The sequence below is a fragment of the Choloepus didactylus genome, chromosome 7 (assembly GCF_015220235.1).
Source record: "Choloepus didactylus isolate mChoDid1 chromosome 7, mChoDid1.pri, whole genome shotgun sequence".
Classification (NCBI taxonomy): Eukaryota; Metazoa; Chordata; class Mammalia; order Pilosa; family Megalonychidae; genus Choloepus; species Choloepus didactylus.
Genome location: NC_051313.1, coordinates 1,553,649 through 1,575,751, shown reverse-complemented (window position 1 = coordinate 1,575,751; position 22,103 = coordinate 1,553,649). Strand labels below are relative to the sequence as shown.

Here is a 22,103-nt window from a genome sequence, read left to right as displayed (position 1 = left end):
TCTATTGGATCCTCTCACTTATGTTGACGGATTTCTTTCACTCATATTCTCGGGATCCTCTACCCCATGTTGACAGGATCCTCTCCCTCATGCTCTTGGGCTCCTCTCTTGTGTGTTAGTGGGATCCTCTCAGTCATGTTCTTAGGATCCTCTCCCTTCTATTGGATCCTCTCACTTATGTTGATGGATTTCTCTCACTCATATTCTTGGGGTCCTCTACCCCATGTTGACAGGATCCTCTCCCTCATGCTTTTGGGCTCCACTCACACGTTAGTGGAATCTCTCACTCATGTTGGTGGGATCCTCTCAGTCATGTTCTTAGGATCCTCTCCCTCCTGTTGGGATCCTCTCACTCATGTTGATGGGGTTCTCTCATATTCTTGGGATCCTCTACACCATGTTGACAGGATCCTCTACCTCATGTTCTTGGGATCCTCTTTCCTCTTGGTGGGATCCTGTCACCTGGCCTGCACCCTCTAGGCCAGGGCAGCAACAAGAAGGATCAGGCTGCTCGTTTCTGCCTGCTCCGTTGACCCGACGTGGCTCACTCTTGCCCCTCCAGGCACTGCCTGTGCAGGGTCCTTTACAGCTGCCCCTGCCCTTTCCTTTCTGATCGCTGGGTGCACAAGGAAGGTCAACTAGTCCATCCACCATGAAAGCAGGTGTCCCTTATGTCCTTAATTATGTTTATCCTGCTCATTTTAAATTCTTGTCTTTTTAAAAACAGTTCTGCTTTTGAGGGCATGCATTAGCCAGTTTGTTGTCTTTGTTTAGGTGATACAACTCCCTCCTTTAGGTGGTTCCCTGTTTTGGCCTATGAGCTCATACTTTCCTAGGGTTATCGACAGCCCCTCTATCCTGTAAGGTTATTGGGGAAGGTTCAGAGCCAGGCCCCATGTTCTTTGGATCTAGTGAGGAGACAAACAGGGAAAGTCTTGCCCAAGCCTGGGGAGTCTCAGAGCCATTACTCATCACTCCCTGGTCATCGTTTCCCCTTATGGAGAAGCACCATTGGGAAGAGACCCTCCCTAGGCTACCTGGGGACACGGGGGGTGTCGTGGAGAAGTAAACGCTGGAAGGCAGCGGGGCAGGTTTCTGTTTTCATCTGTTCTCGTCAGAGGCTCACCCAAGGCTTCTACAAGCAACTGGGTGCAGTGGTGGTCCCGTGCCCTCCCCTCCCCCAGGGACTAGGCACCTGCTCAGGGCACCCCCACCTGCCCACACACACCCATCGGGGGGTCTTCACCCACCTCAGGGTGTTCTGATTTTGTTTTTAATTCTAGGAACTTCCTGGAATCCCTGTTTCCTTCTTGCTCTGCTGTTTCCTTGGGGCTGATGTAAAGAAGCAGCCAGAAGTGCAGGCTAGCTCACCATCCTGTGCTTTTTTTTCCTATTAACTTTATTTGCACACTCTCCATTTCCGCTGAACACACACTCCCCACCCCCGCCCCCGAATCATTTTTGCCTTTATCGGCCTCTTCTTGAAATTCCCTCTGCCCAGTCTCCAAGCCTCACAAAGTATTTGTCAAACTAATTCTTAATCGCCCTTCAGAACTAGCCAGGGTGTGAATTCTGCTAAGGAAGATTCTTGCCCCCGTAGGAGGGTAGGTACTCGCCTGCAGCCTTGGTGGTTCTGTCGTGGAAACCATCCAAGCGGTGGGTTGATTGCCATCCTCTCCCCGCGGCCCCTCCCCACTGCTGAAGCCGGAGCTGTGTTGCGTGTTTGTGTCTCTGAGACCGTGGCCCCTGCTAACATGCCTTGATCCAGCCGGTCCGCTATAAATGCCTACTGAACAAACACTGGAGCAGGGGTTTATACTGTAACGGAAAGTAAAACTTGATGCTTAAATGGACCAAGGCGAGAAGGGACGCTGTGCTTTGTCTTCACAGGAGAGCTACCGATTTACGGAGCAGGCGCTAACAATCCTCAAGGCTGTCGGGAACGTGATTGCTAATTTCAGGAGCAGGGGCAAACTCACCACCGCGCTGGAGGAGCTGCAGGCGGCCCACTACCCGGCCGCCCTTGGCAACAAGGAGCTGACTGCCCAGCATTTCAGGGTAAGCAGGCTCGGCTCGGGTGCTCCGGGGTGCTGGCCGCATGACATATCCTGCCTCGTGTTTGGTGGCCCCAGAAGCAGAGTCTGAGAAGGGATGTTCTAGCAATGGCAGGCTGCACAGCTCAGCCTGTTGGCCTTTGGTTCAACACCCTGCAGGGCGTGCTCCCCTGGCTGGCCCCTTCGCTGAACCTGTAACCTGCAGGGATTCCCCCAAGCCAGCTGCTGCTCGGCATGCCCCAGTGCTGGGACCAGTGAGCCCTGGGCTGGGCTCCGGGAGCTAAATCTCCTTCACCCCATAACCTGACCCTCGGCCCAGGGCAATGCTGCGGTAGAGCGCAAGTCTGTAAATGAGATTGTCTGCAGCCTCTGGGTGATGAGGCTGGCTGAGCACTGAAGACAGGGACAGGGAGGCCATATCTGGGGAAGGTGTTACTGCCAGCAAGGATGGCTCACCAGCCCTCCTCAGTAGAAATCCACTGAAATCAACTTGGCCGCCACGAGGCTTGTGCACTCCTCCAAGGCCAGGCATTCCACGGGGTCAGCACCAGTCTCTGCTGCTGATGACAGGGGAACAGACAAGTCTGGCTGAGAGCCCGTCGGAGGTCCAGGCATGGTCTCCATGGCTACCAAGGCCCCTGTCCCGGGCCGACTGAGGCTCGCCCAGAGCAAACCTGCGAGGCTCCAGTGGAGACACGCGTGCACTACCTGCACAAAAGGGCTCTGTTGGAGATGGACGCCCCGTTTCATACCGTGATAATCACGTGGCTTATTTGGCATTTTTCAGTGAGGCACCCCTAAAACAATAGATTCCAAGTTTGTTTACCATGAGCAATTCTAGCTGGTCAGGGGAATCCTACTAAAAGTGCCCTACATAGGCGCTCCCCCAACAGCTAACACATCAGGTGCTTGCCAGGGCGTCTGTCATTGGTGTGTCTCCCAAGGGGCTGGGGCAGTTGTCTTCCTTCTTTCCTGGGTGACGCATCTGCTCGCTTGGGCCCTCCCAGAGCCAACGGCTGTCTCAGTAGCTCAGTGAACGTGGGGGGCCGTCTCCCCAAGGCAGAAGGCTCTGCTTCCAAACCCAAAGAGGCCCTACGGGCCTGCTCTCCCTTAGGTCTGGGTTGCAACCTCCCTTACCTGGGTGGGACTGCCCAGCAAGCCCAGACCATTGACCCCCGGAATCTTCCCCAAGAATCCCGAGAGGGGCTGCTCCCCTCGCCCCCAGCACACCTGCCTTAGGAGGGAGTGGAGCCCACTCGCCAGCTCCGCCTGCCGGGCACTTGGCCTCAGCATCCACGTGTGGGTGTGTGAGGGGCTGCAGGACGTGAGGGTGATGCAGGGCGTGGAGACCCCACTGCGGCCGAATGCAGAGGGTGAACCCACAGCTGCCGGAGTGTCCCGGCCGCCCTAAGGCAGCACCACAGACGGGGGCTTAGAATGACGGAGATGCACTCTGCACAGTTCCTGAGGCTCTCGGGGAGCCCCTTCCCCACTCCCAGCCTCTGTCCTGCTGCTGTAGCTGTGCTGGTCCACGTGGCCTTTTCCGTTCTCGTCTCTGCGACCACCTGTCCCCTCCAATAAGGCCTCGTCCTTTCCGGTTAGGGCCTCCCAATCCAGGTCGGCCTCACTTTACCTCAGCGATTCCTTCTGACTGACCCTATTTCCAAATGAGGGCACGTTCCCGGCCTGGGGGTCAGCACTGGAGCAGGTCCTTCGGGGGAGGCAGTTCACCCCAAAACAATCAGTGAGCAAGTGGAGGGCTTTCCCAGGCGAACAGACGGCTTTGGATCCTCACCACTGACCGGGGGCGCAGTGCGGGCGTCCCGCCCAGCCCCCCGCTCTCCGCCGCAGGAGCCCGGGCGCGATGGGGACACCCGCGCTGCGCCCCCTCCTCGCCGACTCCCTCTGCTCCCGCGGGGCTGGGGGTGGGCGCCCTGCCGTGGGGGCGTTTTCAGGGCCCCTGCCCCTGGCCCTTCCCGCAGTAAGTTTCTGACTCTGGGCCGGGGAACAAGGTGGGAGTTCCGCAACCACGAGTGACAGCGTCGCGGCCATCGGCTCCGAGACCTGGAGGGGCCGGGGAGGCCGCGGGGGCGGGGGACGGGCGGGTGCGAGCGCCGGGAGGGGGCCGGCGACGGTGTCCGTGCCTGGGGGGCTGCGGCTCGGGGCTGCGCCCACCTCGCGGCGGCCTAAGGCTGCTCGGAGAACCTGGGTCCGGGAGCCCGTGAGTGGGTTTCCCGCACAGGCCGAGGTGGCCCCTGCCGCCGGCCCCTACCCCTTGGGGTCCTGCGGGGAGCAGTGGCCTCGGATGCGCTCTGCCCTCCTCTGCCCCACTGTGCGCCGCCACCTGTCCCCCCGCTGTCCCGCTGCCACCCCGCGCCCTCCCTCCGGCGAGGGGGTTCCCGGCTGTCCCGGGGCTGCGGCCGGAGGGTCAGCCCAGGGTGGCTCGGGAACCATCAACTGTGGGCCTAGATCCCGAGCCCACTTCCAACTTAGTCTGCCCTGAGTTTTTAATGTACTCGTTCCCTGATATTCTTTATAATTTTAACAGCTTTGCACTGATCTTTAAAAATAGGTAATTTAGTGTTTTATTTTGTTTTTGTTTGTTTTTCCTCTCTGTACCAGTGTCGTACCTTAGAAGTACATCATGCAAGCACCTATCTGTATTTGTGGTGCTGATCTGTGGGATATAAGCCTTTAAAGAATCCCTTTCAATCCTATTTACCTTCAATACAGCTCTGATACTTACAATCCTATTAACAAACAATTGTCACGCCTATCCATTCCCATACCTTTGAATTAACCCTCATTAACTTATCTGAACATATTAGAATATCATTGTGCCTTCACTAGCTTCTATCACTAGGTTCCCAATATTCTGCATTATAAGACATTGATTTTACTTTGTTCAGGGAGTTCACATTAGTGGTAACATACAGTATCTCTCCTTTTGTGTCTCAGTTGTTTCACTCAGCATTATATCTTCAAGGTCTATCCATGTTGTCACATGTTTCAGGACCTCATTCCTTCTTATTGCTACATAGTATTCCATTGTGTATATAATAACACATTTTGTTTATCCACTTGTCTGTTGAAAGACACTTGGATTGTTTCCATCTCTTGGCAATTGTGAACAATGCCATTCTGAATATTGGTGTGCAAATGTCTGTTTGTGTCACTGCTTTCAGATCTTCTGGGTGTACACCAAGGAGTGGAATTACCGGATGATAGGATAATTCGATATCTAGTTTTCTGAGAAACTGCCATACTGCCTTTCACAGCAGCCGTACCAAGTCCCACCAGCAGTGGATAAGAGTTCCAGTTTCTCCACATCCATTACAGCATTTGTAGTGTGGCAACCCGTGGCCTGAGCAAAACAGGCCTGAGATCCTGGGTGCACAGCAGTCTGCACGACCCGGGCAGCTCAATGTTTAACCTGCTGTCTTTCTAAGCCAGTAAAGAGAAAAAGGGTAAATTGACCTTAAAATGGAACTTTATGGGAAGCAGGCAGGAGGTGAGAGGCTCTTAGTCTCACAGAAAGAGCAAAATGTGATTGTTAAGTGTCATTCTAGTCCTTCCTCACCACCCCCCAGGTCAGAGTGACCTGTTCCTGCATCTGTGCTCCCCCCACCCTTAGGAGGGCCTTTGTCTTTGTCTTAAACCCTTACAAAAGGCTTTCTGCCCTTTTTGCATCGCTCGGTTGTCTTCCCTGCAAACACGATGCCTGCCCGGCCTGAGAGAGCCGTCATGATCTCTCCACGACTTCTCACCCTGTGAGTAAGCCCCGAATAAAAGTTCATGTATCAGACAATGCTCGTTGTCTCCTTGGCCTCTGGACTGGCGTGGCCCTCATGGGCTGCGACAGTAGTTTCCTGTTTGTTTAATGGCAGCCGTTGTTATTGGTGTGAGATAATAGCTCGTAGTTTTGATTTGCATCTCCCTATTAGCTAGTGAAGATGACCATCTTTTCATATGCTTTTTAATCATTTGTGCTTCCTCTTCGGAAAAATGCCTTTTCATATATTTTGCTCATTTTGTAATTGAGCTGTTTGAATTGCTGTTTAGTTGTAGGATTTCTTTATATATGCAGGATAGCAGTCTCTTATCAGACATACGGTTTTCAAATATTTTTTCCCATTGGGTTGACTGCCTCTTCACCTTTTTTACAAAGTCTTTGAGGCACAGAAGCTTTTGATTTTGAGGCGTTCCCATTTATCTATTTTTTCTTTTGTTGTTTGTGCTTTGGGTGTAAGGTCTAAGAAGCTACCTCCTATTACTAGGTCTTGAAGATGTTTCCCTACAGCATCTTCTGAGAGTTTAGTGGTCTAGTTTTGTCTGCATGTACTGTATGCACATTTAATCTAACTGCCTCTATCCTGTGACTTCCACGTTTCATCCGACAGGGCTTCTGCGAGAGGCATTCCCATGGTGTGTGTTCTGGTAGCTCACTTGGGCTGCTCTAGAGTGTAGCATTGTTTGTAATAAAGAAACCAGTCTTGTTTTGCCGTCCACGGTAGGTTGGGTTATTGGTCAGTTCTCAATCTTCCTTTTACGTGGATGTGCCCACGCCATCGTGGGGTCACAGTGGGCAGGGGGCGCCCCTGGCCCCTGGCCTTGGGCTTGCCCAGCGGAGCCACGTGGCCGATGGGCCGAGACGGGTGGGCTTGCGTTTGCACTTCGCTCTCCCACTCTGGAGATTTGCCATGAGGAACACTGCGAGCCCACCCCGCCCGCAGCCTCCAGCCAAACCCACAGCCACGGCTGACTCACGGGCCATGGAGGCAGAAAATAAATAGTTATTTTTGTGAGCCACTGACATTTGAAATTTGCTTATTAACAGACATTAACATATTACTACCAAAATCATATCATTTCTATTTTATTTTGGAAGACCTTTTTTGTAGCAGATTAGTCTTCCTAAATGTGAAAGATTACAGTTTAAAAAAAAAAAAGATTTCCTGTTCTGGATATAATGATTGGTAGAGGTGGGCCAGAGGAATTTGTGTGGGGGTTAAAAATCAGCTGCATGAATCGGCATCAATATTTCTCTTCTCCATGGGCAGGTCTAGCCGAGTGCTGATTTTCACCTGATTGTGTAGTGGAACGGTATTTTTCTGTTGTAATTTTATGCTTTGTATGTGTTTGTCTCATGTTCATCTTAGATGATGAAATATCTAGAGAATTTTATTAGGATGCCACAGAAAATAAGCCCAAGTCCTTTAAGCGTCAACAAGGAGCTGGTGTGCTGACTTTCTGCAAGGACCAAGCAGAACCCAAGGGTGGTCACCACTCAGGGGAGATGGACAAGAGGCTGGACACCCAAAATGCACCTTCTCCCGGTTCCTCTCCTTCCAGGCGTGTCTCTGAGTCTCTGCATGTGGGGGGGGGCTCAGAAGAGGGGACGGCAGGCGAGGGCCGCTCGCTTCTCAAGGGGGCACAGCACGTAACGGGCACCCCTGGCACCGAGGACACAAACCTGGTAAAAACGCTGAAGGAGGAGAACGCGTTCTGGTTTGCTGTCTCAAAATCTTCAATCCCCTTTGGTAAGGACGAGAAAGAGGTAGCATCAAAGTCGCCAAGTGGGTGTCGGTGGCTTCGGAAACCCAGGACAGGTTTTAGGAAATGGAGCTTCCTCCAAGCTCTTGTTGACATGGGACAGAATCGCACAGCACACGCAGACGCTGAGGGGTCTCAGCCAAAAGGTGGTTTGCGAGAGGAGGGGTTTGTATATAAATACATTTTAGTAATAACCATTAACTTAGAGTTAATGTAGCTTATTTTATTCTTTCATGTATGTCTGCCTGATATATGATAAAACCTAAATAAGTCTAAAAGTTTTGTCAATATGAAGTAAAAACTAAGTGATTAAAATTCTAAGCAGCATATTTTGTTTTTTTTTTGGCACATGAAATAACAATGTCTTATAATGGATGGCATCTGATAATCAACACAATGCAGTATTTAACTTAAGCGTTTAGGATCATGGTTTTTATCTTTCTCTATATCTCCTCAAACAGTGTGATGCTGTACTTCAATTGTGTATTATAAACATTGTTGTAGTGATAAAATTATTCAAAATAGTCAAATAATGAATAATTTTGGTCTTTTACTGGGTGAGACTTTGAAGAGTCTTCTGTTGGATCTTGTGTATATCTGAGAAATACTTTATATTTTGGGGTATCTAAAATTTTGAAGCACTTCTCTGGCCAAATAATGCTATTTTCTTGGTTTAAAAAATGGTCCTAAATATATTTTACATTTTCAGGTGTTTCATATTTCTTTGTGGTGTATGATGAAAAAAATTCAAGCGACGAAGTCCCCTTCAAACTTGAAGTTTGCATTCCGCGCTTTGGTGCTGGATGTGGGGCTGCTGGACTCCTCTGTGGACGAGGTTTCTTTAGGTGCTGGTGCCCCTGAGGGCCCCTGGCCGGGGGGCCCCACACACCGGGAGCAAGGGCCGCCCCCGCCTTCCTCATTTTAATGCCATGAAAGTCCCAGAGGTTGCACGGCGTGACCCGAGAAACCCTGGAAAGATCCTCTGACCAGGAGCTTTGTCGCCTTCCCACGTCCCAGGGCTGTAGCAGCTAAGACGGGCAGGTGGGTCGGGGCCCGGGTCTCCCTGTCGACTGAGCCCGCGCTTCTCTTCCAGCCGAGTGGGTGGACGGTAAGTGCCCTGCACCCGCGGGTGAGCAGCTGTGTTCCCCCGAGGAGGTCGCCGCAGCAATTAAAATCCAAGCCCTGTGGAGAGGCACTTACGTGAGGCTGCTCATGAAAGCCAGAATGCCAGGTACAGTGTCCGGACGTTTAGCAGAAGGATCTGTGCACACAGAATGAATATGCCTTATGCATGTTAATGACAAGTGTTTTAGAGCCATCCTACTTCGTGGCTGGCTAATTGTGCTTTTCCTGTAAATATGAAGTTCCTCCGGGACACGAAGCACGGTCATACACGCCCTCGTTTGTTCCCAGAACTTAGCACAGTGCCTGGCACCTGGTAAGCCGCAGTAAATATTTGATGGAAAAGAAAGAAAGAATGAATGATTGGCTGTGTTTTCCCCGTCTGTTACGAGATCTTCCAAGCAGCGAGCTGAGCTTGTCCTCCCTCCGCCCCTGCACGGCCGAGAGCTGCGTCCTCAGCTCCGACAGCCCCTGGACCGATTCCCAGGGTGCTGCATGAATGAACGAGCCGGCAAAGGATGGAGTAGCTCCCGTGTGTGTCTGCGAGGACAGACATGCAGGAAGCAGAAAATGTGGTTTGCATGTGTTCTTATATTTATTAAATCAAATCGAGTGTATTTTGGTATAGAAATAAAATATTCTTGTGAAAAGGTGCGTTTTATCAGCTTAGTATAAAATACTGCAGAGGCATAAATTATAGTCAATTTTTTTTCATTCTGTGATTTTTATTGACATTTTGTTAAGAAAAACCTTACTTTCCATATAATTCTTCAGTTATATTGGAACATGTGGTTATAAAAATGTCTCTATTTGAAACATTTAAGGAGTGTTACCAAAATGTTCATCTGAGCAATAAAAAGCTGCAGATTAGTAATTTTTTTAAAAAAAACCAACATTGCATAGTTCTGTGAGAGAAAATTTTTATTTTTACCCAATTTTTATGTTTTTGTTATTAGAAAAGATAAATTCATCAAATTCAATATGATGAAATATGCTTTTGTTGTCCATATATGCTGTAGTAAAAAAGGAAAAAAAATATATATATCCATACAAGGATTTTACTTATCTTTATAGGGACTGAAACACTTGAGCAATTTGATGCAATATCTAACAGTGTTTGTATTTCACTCACTCAACACACTTATTACTGAAAAGATATTCCATGCATGAAAATCAATAAAACAGACAAGGCTTCAGCTCTGAAGAATCTTTTGCCCTAGCTGTGGCAGAAAGACAATAGACAGCTAAATATTTTAAGAAATCAATTTCAGATAGGGCTAAGTCCTCTGAAGGAAATAAGACAGGGCAATTAGAAAAAGAACATAGATTTCTGACACATTAAGTCTGAGCTGCTTACTCTGGATTTGCATTTCCCTTGAAACCAGCGTATAATCCAGATGCCGGAGAAGTGTCTACTTACAAGCCGTCTGTGGACTGTGCTGTAGACTGCGCGTTAGTGAGATCCAATTACCAGTCTTCAGAAAAATGTGATGGTTTTTTTCCTGAGATAAAATTTTAGTGTGATAAAAGACCTCTTGATGTACAGTCTTTGATACAATTAGATCAAAGAACACTTTATGATTTTTAAACTAAAGATGAACGAAAGCTCAGCATTAGATGGTGAGCTGTGCACTCAATCAGGGTTTGTAGCTCTTTATTTTAAACTTGATTTTGCTGCTAATAAATCCAAGCTTTGGATGTCACTTTCCTTCTGACCTTCAGCTTCCTCTCCTGTAAAATAGGACTTTGAGCAAGATGATCTTTCAGGCACCTTACAGCACTAATATTTTCATTTTATTATCATTAGAAACAAAGGAAAATGCCAGTGTTGCAGATACTCTTCAAAAACTTTGGGCAGTATTGGAACCAAATATAGAACAGTATGCACTTTCACTCTTAAGGTAATTAGCAATATGTTGGTATTTCTCATGGCGGCTCACTGGTGCCCGTTAAGTTCCAGTCCAGATGCTACCTCATTCATGAGTGACCTGTAGTTAACTATGGTCGAACCTTAGAAAATCTGCAGTGTGGCCACAGGCCATGTCCAAGAGACAGAATAACATGAACAAACCTAAGAGAAAATTATTTCATATCTTTGTGAAAGAAGTAGACAGTCCAGTGATCCAGGTATTGGAAATCACAGGCAAAATGTCTAATTAAAGCACCCAAGAAAATAAGGGGAAAAAAATTGATAAAATAGGTGAAAAGTTTGAGAATTTTAATCAACAAAACACAGTCAAGTAGAACTATGTAATTGAAAATTTTAATAACTGCTATTAAGAACTAGTTGATGAGTTAGGTTGGTCACTGCCCAGATATCCCTGAAGATTGAGACAATGATCAAATGAGAGAGAGGAGAGTTCCAAGTTCCTCGCATTCTTGCAGAAGTGGTAGAAGTCATCATTTGGATGAGACTCTAATAAGGCAAGGATGAAGAGGCGCATGGTGAATGCTGTATGGCTTAACCAGTGATTTTAAGCAGAAACAAGATTGATCTGACACATTTCCCAGATAACAGAAAAGGAAGAAACATTTGCCAACTCATAACCTTGATACAAAAACCTGACAAGAACAGTACAAGAAACAAAAACACACAGCAATCACTCTCTAGAACATAGATACAGAAAATGTGAAATAAAATGTTAGCAAATCAACTTCAGAAACATAAAAGTGCCCTGTTCCAGGCATGCAAAGGTGGTCTAATATTAGAAAATCAGTCATCGTAATGCCACATCTTAAAGGGAAAAAGGGGGACAAATCACTTGGTCATCTAGATGGGTTCAGAAAAAGCATTTGATAAAATTTAACACAAATTCAAATTTTTAAGTCTTTATCAGACTAAGGTTAGAAAAGAAACTCATTAATGTTACAGAGAATCCAGTGTACAAAAATGGAACTACTGTAAACATGATTAGTGGTGAAATCTTAAAAGCTTTGCTCTGAGTTTGGGAACGACCCCAGGGTGGTAGGACCCCTCTGCTCAGGGCCTGAGGTTTCGTCGTTGCTGATTTTTAAATCTGCTTTTCCAGATCCATCCCTCACACTAAACCCCATTCGCCTAGTCCCCATCTCAACTCCAGACCCTCCGCTGGCTCCCAACCTTGGGGCTGATCTGGCTGCTCCTGGTTTTCCTGCTGACTCCCAACAGTAAACTCGGATTACACTATCGGTAACCGGGTTCCCCTTTGACTGCTCAGATGACTCGGCACGTCTCCGCTTGCCCTGGGGAGGGCCCCCACCATGGCCACCCACGTGGGCCGCACCTCTACCCGGCGACCAAACGCTCAGTCAGCCACAAAGGACTGCCCTCATTTATCCTACTTCACCCATTCCTTCTTTTGTAAATAGAGTTTATTTTAAAAGTGGTTTGTGCCATTGATACTTGTCTTATTTTCCTAGGGCTGCTGTATCAAATACCACAAACCAGTAGCTTAAGGCAACATAAACTTACAGCCTCACAGTTGTGGACACAAGTCCTACATCAGGGCGTCAGCCAGCCACTCCCTCCGAGGCGTGCGGCCGTCCGGGGCCGCCTTTGTCTCCTGGCGTAGCTCAGCCTCCACCTCCCTCACGTAGTCCTGGCCCAGTCTAGCGAAATGTTAACTAATCCCATCTCCAAAGATCCTATTTACATATAGGATCACATCCATGAGATGGGGGTTAGGAATTGAACACGCCTTTTGGGGGATGCAATTCAACCCATAGAGATACTTGAATTATTTTTACATTCCTAGACTAATGTTTAAAAGCAAGTGCAAATCTATGGAATCTTACCCATGTTACCAAGACGAAGACACAAAGATTGCCTTCGCCGACTACACCGTGACGTATCCAGACCAGCCACCAAACAGTTGGTTCATCGTGTTCAGGTGAGGCTGTCAGACGTGACAGGGAGTGCAATACTCATTTCTGTAGGTTTTTATTTATGATAGAGTGCTTTCTTACTCAAAATGTCTTCTATAACTGCTATTCATGAATTAAATGGTATTACAGGAATTTTATCCATGTTTCTTTAAACAAGATATGAAAAATGTGAAGGAATTACTAGAAACGTGTACAAGTATGATAACAGAATATACCAATGTGTTTTTAGTAAAGAAAGGAAATTTTTTAATGTACAAGCAATAGCAAGTTAGCTGAAAGTCACAAATTACATATAAATTGGGAATGCTTAAAGGATTGGATTGTATATGACAAAATAGCATATTAGCGATTTTTTAAAAGAAAACAATTTGTGTATGTTGTAGTTGTTTGGGACTTTAGTCTTAGTGCTTTTCTTACAGATTCATTTTAAGGGAAAGTTCTTGCTTTTGTAATTACAGAGAAACATTTTTGGTTCCTCAAGACATGATTTTGGTCCCCAAAGTGTATACGACCCTTCCCGTCTGTGTCCTCCATGTTGTTAATAACGACACCCTGGAAGAGGTGCCAAAGTTGTTCCAGAAGGTGGTGCCTTACCTTTACACCAGGAATAAGGTAGGTCTGGGGGGCCCTCGTGGCGGGGGGAGGGCTGGGAAACGCAGGACGGACACACTTCCCCCTGCTTGGCAGAGGAACAGGTCCTTGTCTTTACCTGTAGAAGCCCCTTCTTCTGGACAGCAGGAGGTGCTCACCTTGAGCGCTAGAACATTCTTTACCTCTCAGCCTCCTTCTTCTTCTCACCAGAGGACATATGGCAAAGGGAAAGCATTAGAAATTCTAATTTTTGAAATGATAAATCATGCAAACCCTTAGAACAGAAATGCATCTAAAGAGATCATCAAGTCTTATCCCCAAACCAGATAAGCTGGTTGTCTCTGTTTCCCGCTGAGTTTTTATTCTATTCCTAAGTGTTTTGAGAGGTTCTGCCCCAGCCCCTCAGCCTTTTCTGCACAGCCCCTTGGGCAGCCCAAAGCCCGTGGCACATCCCTGCTGCTAGCCGGGGGAGGCAGCCCTCTGAGCACCCCAAACCCAGCTGCCCCACTACGTGAGTGTCATCTTCACACTTTCACTTGCTCCTTCTAAGAGGTAGTTGTGACAGAACTGAGCGCACCCCTTGGACCAGAAGCCAGGAGGTCTTGGTTTTGGCTCTGACCTTCCACTCCTTAGCACTATGGCCTTGAACCTCTCCATTTTTCTCTTGGGATTCCAGTTGTCCTTGACTTCTGAAGTTCATTTCTGCCTTACGATTCTATGCATTATTTATATTTTGTGTAAATTAAGACTTACCTATCTAATTAATACTGGTTTCAGGAAATAAGGGATAAACAATAAATGTAATAACTCCATCCAAAAGCTAATAGCTCTTTTGAGTAATTCTAGGTATTTTAGGAATCTTTTTAAAAATCAGGGCAATTAAACGACTTCATGATGAAACTCAAGCCAACCTTTTTATATGTAATATATATTATATACATACATACATGTTAGAATTTTTAAAATGTTATCTAATATTAATGAGACTTTACTGAGATTTCATTATAATTTTTAAAACACTGGATGTATTTTATTATACCATTAGCACTTTTCCCATTATCCCTCATGGGATATAAATTTTCTGAATATAGTAGTTAGATTTTACTAAGTTTGAAGATAATATCCAATAGTAATTTGAGCTTAAATTATTTTTACCTTACATGAAATTTGGAAAGTTTCATTTTTATTACATTTTTATGAGAAAATGTGAATAAATACTAATCATTTTTTGCAATTATTGCAAAATTACTTGCATTTTAATTTTAATACATGTATTTAATACATATGTTTTAAATTGTACACATATATTTTTTTAAAATTCACTTATTAAATTTAATGCATCAGTGTATTATTTTTCTTAATTGATTTTAAAAAGATATTATTTCTTTAAAAAATAGAACAATTTGCTAATAAAAGTCAATTTCTGTACATCAAACGTGTTTTTATAAACTTTGACCCATACACGTTCCCTTTACATTATATTTAACCATTTTGTGATAATAAATGGTATTTTATTGAAATCACAATACTGGGAGGTTTGTCTGTAAACTTCACCTCCTGCAGCAGAACTCTTTGGGTTGATCCACCGTTATAGCTGAGAACTAGTTCTCCAGTAACAAAGGTGTCTTCCCACTAGTAAGTACCGATGGGTTGAGTTTTGAGTGTTTGTTGAGGACACTGTCACGTTTGACATAGACTTACTTTTGAATATATGCTATTTATTTAATTTGTGATAGAAAATCCAAAGTCTCCAAGGTCAAGAGGGAAAAGGTGATTTCATTTGAAGGGAGATTCTCTTGAGGTCTTTGATGCAAACAAATTTTAAAAATGAGCTATTTTTTAATGGAACTTTATTGAGATATATCGACATACCAGATGCTCATCCAAAGTGTACAATCAGTGGTTCACAGTATCATCATATAGTTGTGCATTCATTGCCACAATCAATTTTTGAGTATTTTCATTACTCCAAAAAAATAAAGAATAAAAATTAAAAAGAACACCCTAAACATCCTATAACTCCTATACCCCCCATTATTCATTTCCTTTTTTGTCCCTTTTTTCTACTCATCTGTCCATACACTGGATAAAGGGAGTGTGAGCCACAAGGTTTTCACAATCACATGGTCACCCCATAAAAGCTATATCTTCAAGAATTAAGGCTACTGGATTATAGTTCAACAGTTTCAGGTATTTCCTTCTAGTTATTCTAATACTCTAAAAACTAAAAAGGGATATCTATATAATGCATAAGATAACCTCCAGAATGACCTCTCGACCCTATTTGAAATCTCTCAGCCACTGAAACTCTTATTTGTTTCCTTACTCTTCCCCCTTTTGGTCCATAAGGCTTTGTCAATTTCACAATATCAGGTCTAGGTTCATCCCCGGGAGTCATGTCCCGTGTTACCAGGGAGATTTACACCCTGGGGAGTCACGTCCCATGTAGGGGGGAGGGCAGTGAATTTACCTGCAGAGTTGGTTCAGTTAGAGAGAGAGACCACATCTGAGCAATAAAAGAGGTTCTCTGGGGGAGGCTCTTAGACACAATTATGAGTAGGCTTAGCCTCTCCTTTGCAGTAACCAGCTTCATAAGGCCAAGCCCCAAGATCAAGGGCTCGGCCTACTAAACTGGTAGTACCCAGTGCTTGTAAGACTATCAGGAATTCCCCAGGTGGGGAAGTTTAATAGTTCCACATTTTTTCCTAGTCCCTCAAGGAGGCTTTGCAAATACTTTTTTTTCTCTACCCAAATACCTCTCGGATATATCAGGGCATCACACTAACCTGTACAAATCAACCCTATTCAAAGTTCCATAAGTACATTAATGTCAGTCATGGACACTTAGCTGTGGAAGGGGCCATGGGGATATTTTATTGAACCACTCATGTGATTCTTATCTCTGCCTGTGCCAGTTTGGATGTATTATATCCTCCAAAATGCCATGCTCTTTAATGCAGTCTTGCGGGGGCAGACGTATTAGTGTTGATTAGGTTGGAATCTTTGGATTACATTGTTTCCATGGAGATGTGACCCACCCAACTATGGGTAATAATTTGATTAGACTATTTCCATGGAGGTGTGGCCCTGCTCATTCAGGGTGGGTCTTGATTAGTTTTACTGGAGTACTTTAAAAAGAGCCACACAGGCCCAGATGCTTGCTGGCTGGTGCTGATGCTTATACATGCTTGGAGCTGCAGCCAAGAGAGATATTTTGGAGACAGCAATTGAAAGCAGACTTTTGCTGCCACTTTGCTCTGGAGAAGCTAAGAGAGGACAAAATGCCCCAAGAATAACATTTTGAAGAATGCACAGGAGCTGAGAGAGAAGCTCGAACACAACCTGGGATTAGCAGATGCCAGCCACGTGCCTTCCCAGCTGGCAGAGGTTTTCCAGACCCCTTTGGCTTTCCTTGGATGAAGGTATAGTTGTGTTGATGCCTTTATTTGGACATTTTCATGGCCTTCAGACTGTAAATTTGTAACCAGATAAACCCCCTTTGTAAAAGCCAATCCATTTCTGGAATTTTGCATAATGGCAGCTTTAGCAAACCAGAACACTGCCCAACATCACTTTGTTTTCATTTGGTTTTGTTTTAGTGACTCCAGTGATAACCTACGGCCCTAGACTAAGCCTGAATTTTGGGGGTAGCTCTAAATGATGCATTTTGAGACAACATGCAGAAGAACATTCTATCTCCATTTAACTACACATGATTTCTAAATTGGGAATTTGGGACCGTGCAGAACACACCCATTCCCTCTTGCTAATATCTTGCCTCTTCTACCTCCTTATTCTAGATTTTCTTAGAAGAAAATGGAGAGAGGGAGGAGACTGCGGAGCTGTGTAAATAGAATAACTTCAGGGGTCCTTTGTGCTCTGGTTTCCTCTCCTCGTGATTCTGGGTCTTTGAGAATCTCCCAGAACTAAAGGCACCTCCACAGGGCACACTGACCTGTCCAAACGGGGTTCATCCCTCATTGTTCAGCAGCCCCCGACACCATCAGCACCTGGCTGGCAAAGTGGGGGACAGGTACACAGCCAGTTTCAGCCATTGTTTCCCAGTGTCGGTCCCCAGAACTCGTGTCCCTCAAGATATTAGTTTGCTTTATGTAAAAAAAAAAAAAAAAAAAAAAAGGTTCTAAGTTAAAAACCAGTGAAGGCACAGTGTTAAACAGAATTATTTTGAGACTTCTAGGCGCCTTTAATAAGCTAATGTATGCAGTATATCTACAGAAAGGAGATATAGCACACAGTATATCCCAAATATACTAGATCGTGGAAGCCTATTTTCATAGAACACCTTGGCTCATGCTCCACAGAACACACTTGGGAATATGCTTCTGTAGATTAAAACTCCTGCGATTTTCCCACGTGGTCCTTCCATCCTTCTTCTCCTTATCTTTATATGTAATTTGTCACGGCATGAACACTAAGCAGAACCACAGGCTTCCTTCTGCTGTGGCACTGACATGGTTCCACTTGCATATCCCAGGAGTGGCCTGCAGGGACAGCTGAGCACCCGTGCAGGTGGGTGATGTCTGGGAACTCTGCTGAATGGTTATGGAACATGCAACTTCAGGTGGGAGTTCTGAGGTTCTCCACCCGCAGGACCATCGGGGGCAGCCCCAGTCCACCTGAGTGAAGTCCCCAGGGCCCTGGCCTGTACCCTCCTGAAATCCACAGACACCACCTCTGCACATTGACTCAAAAAGGAGATGAGGTTCTGTTCCAGGGACTCATGTTGGCTAGCAGGCATCAGCGCTTTGCCCTTTGGGGCTCTCGTGAGGCCTCCGTTTTATGATCTGCTGCACAGCCTTGATGTGAACCTTCCTTAAACTCACTGATCTGAGGTTTGCAGGGCGCACATTCTTCCTGAGTTTCAAAATCAGAGTTATGTTTGCTCTTGTTTGTCTTTCCCTGCAATCCCTCAAAGACCGTCCGTTGTGAGTCTCAGTTTTCGGCACCCTAGGGTGTAATTCTTTTAGTCCAAGGGCAGGTGCTGTCTTACAGCCCCATCACTGGCTTAGCTTTAGATTTTCATGAACCAATATTTATCCTATACTTTTGCGACTGAAACTCAGTCTCTGACTCAGGACAAACACAAAACAAGAGTTGTATAATTCTGTCTTGCTTCTCTAGTGCATCAAGCAATAATCGTAAGATCAAGCAATAATGAGAGTAGCAAGAAACCTGCATACTACACTTTGCAGATGAAAATTCTTCCACATACGTGACTCATCTTCCTTTTTTATTTGCCCCAAACATAGTATCTAAAAGCCTGTATTAGTGTTGCAAGTCTTATCACATTATGGGCATTGGATTTCTGGGTACTGTTCCTAGAAGTTCCACTTCTGTATTCACTCTGGATTGAGGGTTTCTAATTCTTGTCTCTGGAACTCTAAACATAAAGAGAACTCCCTGTGCCACGATGGTGTTATCTGTCTAATATATTGTTTCATCTTTATCAGGAGCACCGGTAATTATAAACTCAGAATTACTTCAAACTCTTGACTCTTATGATGATATTGACTTCCTGGCCAGATGCCAGGCAATGTTGAGCCAAATTGCTGCCCACCGTGCAATGGTCTCTTTCCCAGTTTCCTCAGCAGCGTCTCCTCTCCAACATGACGACGCAGCTCTACCCGCCACCGAGCAGTGTCTCTACCAGGTTCCTCAGCAGTGTCTCCTCTCCAGCCTGGCCACTCAGCTCCAGACTCATGCTGGACTCCTGGAAAGAGATGAGCTGGTTATTTAATAGCTGTCTCTGCCCATTGTCATCTCGAGGGACCTACATTTCTATAAACTCTTCTGCTCTCCCCATCTCAGTGTTTTGAGAAGGCACGCCTGGAAAGACAGGGATGTCCAGGAGGAAGGTATTGTACTATCCAGGAAGATGCAGTGATAGAAGTCTGCCTTAGGGGGACGGTAATTGAAATATCTATGCCAAAGACATCACATAGAGATCCCAAACTTCAGAGTTGGAAGAAAGCATAGAAAATATACTACAATCAAGTACTTTATTTTAAGGATATGGAAGCAAACAAAGGAAAACCATATAGCCCTTGGCCACAGAGGAAATAAGGATTTACGTTTTTCTCACAGGGCATTCACTGGAACAGACACCTGTGCTGCTGATGGCCACGTATAGAAGAAAACGAAGAAGGAAGTCAAAAATGGTCCCAAAGGTGGCCTATACTGTAGAGGAAATTGCAGAAATGGGAAATTAGGAAGGGGAACAACTTTGAGCAGGCAAGAGATAGTACGTTTTATTTGGCTCATGGAAGCTGAGTGAGCGAGCGGTCAAGGACAGAAGGTACAGGAAGCAGTTGGAAGTGGAGAGCAAGGTGTGGGGAAGAAGGCAAAGCAGGAGGTACAGACTCATCAGACTGTAAAGGTGGATGGTAAAAAGTAAGAAAACTGGAGGGAACTTAGAAATATTTACTCTACTTCCTCAGCTTTAAAGAAAATATGTATCTGAGATGAAAAGAGGATGGAAGATGTCAAAGGCCACAAAGAAGGCACTTGACGTTCCTGGTTGGAACCCAGGTCACCAGGATGTGGGGAGAAAATGAGGCGGCTCGAGGAGAAGCTGCGCAGCCCCGAGACAGCCCCACACGTGGGGTGCGAGAGACGGGGGAGGAACACTGAGCACAAGGAGGGGAGGCAGGGAAGCCTGACCCCCGGAAGTCAGAGAATCACAGGTTTTCAAGTTTGAGTTAACACTGGAAAGGAGCTGTTTCTGCCGTTAGAAATTACCAGGAACTTCTCATCGGCACAGCACCAGCTTATGGTCTCACCGTTTCTCGGGGTCAGGATCTATCATGGGTCTCGCTGGGCTGAAATCCAGGGGTCAGCCAGGTGAGTTACTCTGGAGGTTCTGGGAGGATCCGCGTGCAAGATCGAACACTGCTGGCAATCAGCTCCTTGCGGCTGCAGGACTGCGGTCCGGCTCGTGGCCAGCTGTCGGCCGGAGTGACCGTGGCTCCTGGAGGCCTCTTGGCTCCTGGCACCTCACAATCCGCAGTGCAGCGCTAGTCCGCCTCTCACCTCCTTCAGCCTCCCCCTCTTGCTCTCCTCTGCCTCTGCATCTCCTTGACTCCAGCTGGGGAAATTCCCGGCTTTTACAGGATCAAGGAATTAAATTGGTCCTGCACATGTCCCCCAGTGTAATCTCCCTATTCTAAGGCCCACAGCCTAGGACTTTGCAAAGTCCCCTCACAGCGGGGTCGAGGTTGGTGTGCAATTGACCAACCCGGGGCAGGGATCTTGGGGCAGCGGCTTTAGAATCTTCCTGCCCCAGGAATGTAAGGTGAATATGTGTACAATTCAATTATTATTAAAGAATGCAGAGTGCCAGCAATGTTAGTATGAGAACAATTCAGAAATATATAGTTATGATGATGTTACCAGCTTTTCAGTTGTTAACGTTTTTAGCATTATAAATAATTTGTACATAAAAATATGTATATAAAAGTATACACCGTATGGTGATAATTTGCGTTTGTTTAGCATTTTATTTTTAGAAAATGCATTTATTCAAAGCTGACAACATACCTGTGAGGGCAGATATTATCAACCCCTGCATGTATTCCAGGAAACAGGTAAATTGCCAAGGTCATTTGGGTGTTAGGACTATGGCTTAGCACAAAGGTTTCCTGACTTCTTTTCGGTGGTGCCTCAAGTGCGTTTTATAACTCTTTTCTATGCAGGGCTCAGTGAGTTTTGACCTATCTTAATTAGTTCAGAAATAAAGTGACTTATACCAAAAAAGATAAGGATGAGGGGGTGTTAAAAATATTCTCAAACCAATTAAGCTTAAGCATGTCAGTCTGGAAAAGTTTGGTAGCATGTGTACAGCTCCAGGATTGACAGTGATGGCACAAATGTTCTAAAACTTATCAGCTGATAGATGGGAAATAAGAAACGAATTTGGAATTTACCGAAGGAGCTGAAGATCATACGGCCAATGTGCAGCTGTATTACATAAGGATGTTATTTAAAATAGCAGTATATTTAAAAAATAACACAAATGTCTGGCAATACTGCTTTTTTTTAAAAAAACAGCTAATATATAGCACTAATACATATTAATGAGGCTATTCTACAGACATAAAAATGATGTGGACAATGGAGCAGACAGTTCAGTCTGCACCACCCTCTTATTACAATAGCAAAAATAAATAAATAAGCAGAATGTTTTTTGAAAATATTGAGGTTCCTGGAGAGCTAACAAGATAAGGAGACGAGATTCAGGAAAAAGCCAGGGAGGCGAGCCGAGCATGGGCACGTGTTTCCCACGCAGGTGCCTGCTGTCCTGTGCAGGGGAGACCCTGGGAGGCCAAGCAACACCCTGAGCCACCCCGAGGGAGGAGGACCCGGCTGGGCTCCCGCGACCACGGCGTGGTCCTGTCAACTCTCCGTGCTCTGAGTGGAGATTCCGGATGGCTGCGGCCAGGAGAAAGGCTGGGCTGGAAGTCGGAAGCCCTGATTTCTCAGATGAGATGAGGAGGTCTTGGGTTGGTGCCCCGGGACCTGGTTAAAGCAAATCTGACACCACTCTAGAAGAAGACAGCCTCATTCTAAGCTTCAAATTCTTCCTGTAGACAGTTTTTCAAATAAGTTATCTGGCAAACAATTGGACATAACCATACACATGAGAAGATAAGAACATGGACAAAATCAGAAGAAATAAGAGACTTAGAAACAGAACCTCAGGAAATTCAGAGTTTTCAGTTGTCACAAGCTCCAAAATAGTTCTGCTCACTGTGGTCAAGGAGTCAGCAGATGAAATTGAGACTTTCAGAAGAAAATGAACCTGTATAAAGAAACATAGAAAACTTTAATAGAACAAAATAGAAATTTCAGAACACAGAAATACAATAAACAAAATTATGAGCTCATTGGATGTATTTATTT

At 45.6% G+C, this 22,103-nt stretch overlaps 1 protein-coding gene across 6 annotated transcripts in view; it reads left to right on the top strand.

Moving 5' to 3' along the window:
- The window catches only part of ADGB (androglobin), a 211,555-nt gene that overhangs the window by 121,088 nt on the left and 68,364 nt on the right, over nucleotides 1–22,103 (top strand). For all 6 annotated transcript variants that reach the window (XM_037842491.1, XM_037842492.1, XM_037842490.1 and 3 more), the window contains exons 20-25: nucleotides 1,891–2,058; nucleotides 8,317–8,452; nucleotides 8,701–8,838; nucleotides 10,537–10,630; nucleotides 12,464–12,598; nucleotides 13,052–13,205. In XM_037842491.1, coding sequence (XP_037698419.1) covers nucleotides 1,891–2,058; nucleotides 8,317–8,452; nucleotides 8,701–8,838; nucleotides 10,537–10,630; nucleotides 12,464–12,598; nucleotides 13,052–13,205 — 825 coding nt within the window. The remainder of the gene's footprint in view (nucleotides 1–1,890; nucleotides 2,059–8,316; nucleotides 8,453–8,700; nucleotides 8,839–10,536; nucleotides 10,631–12,463; nucleotides 12,599–13,051; nucleotides 13,206–22,103) is intronic.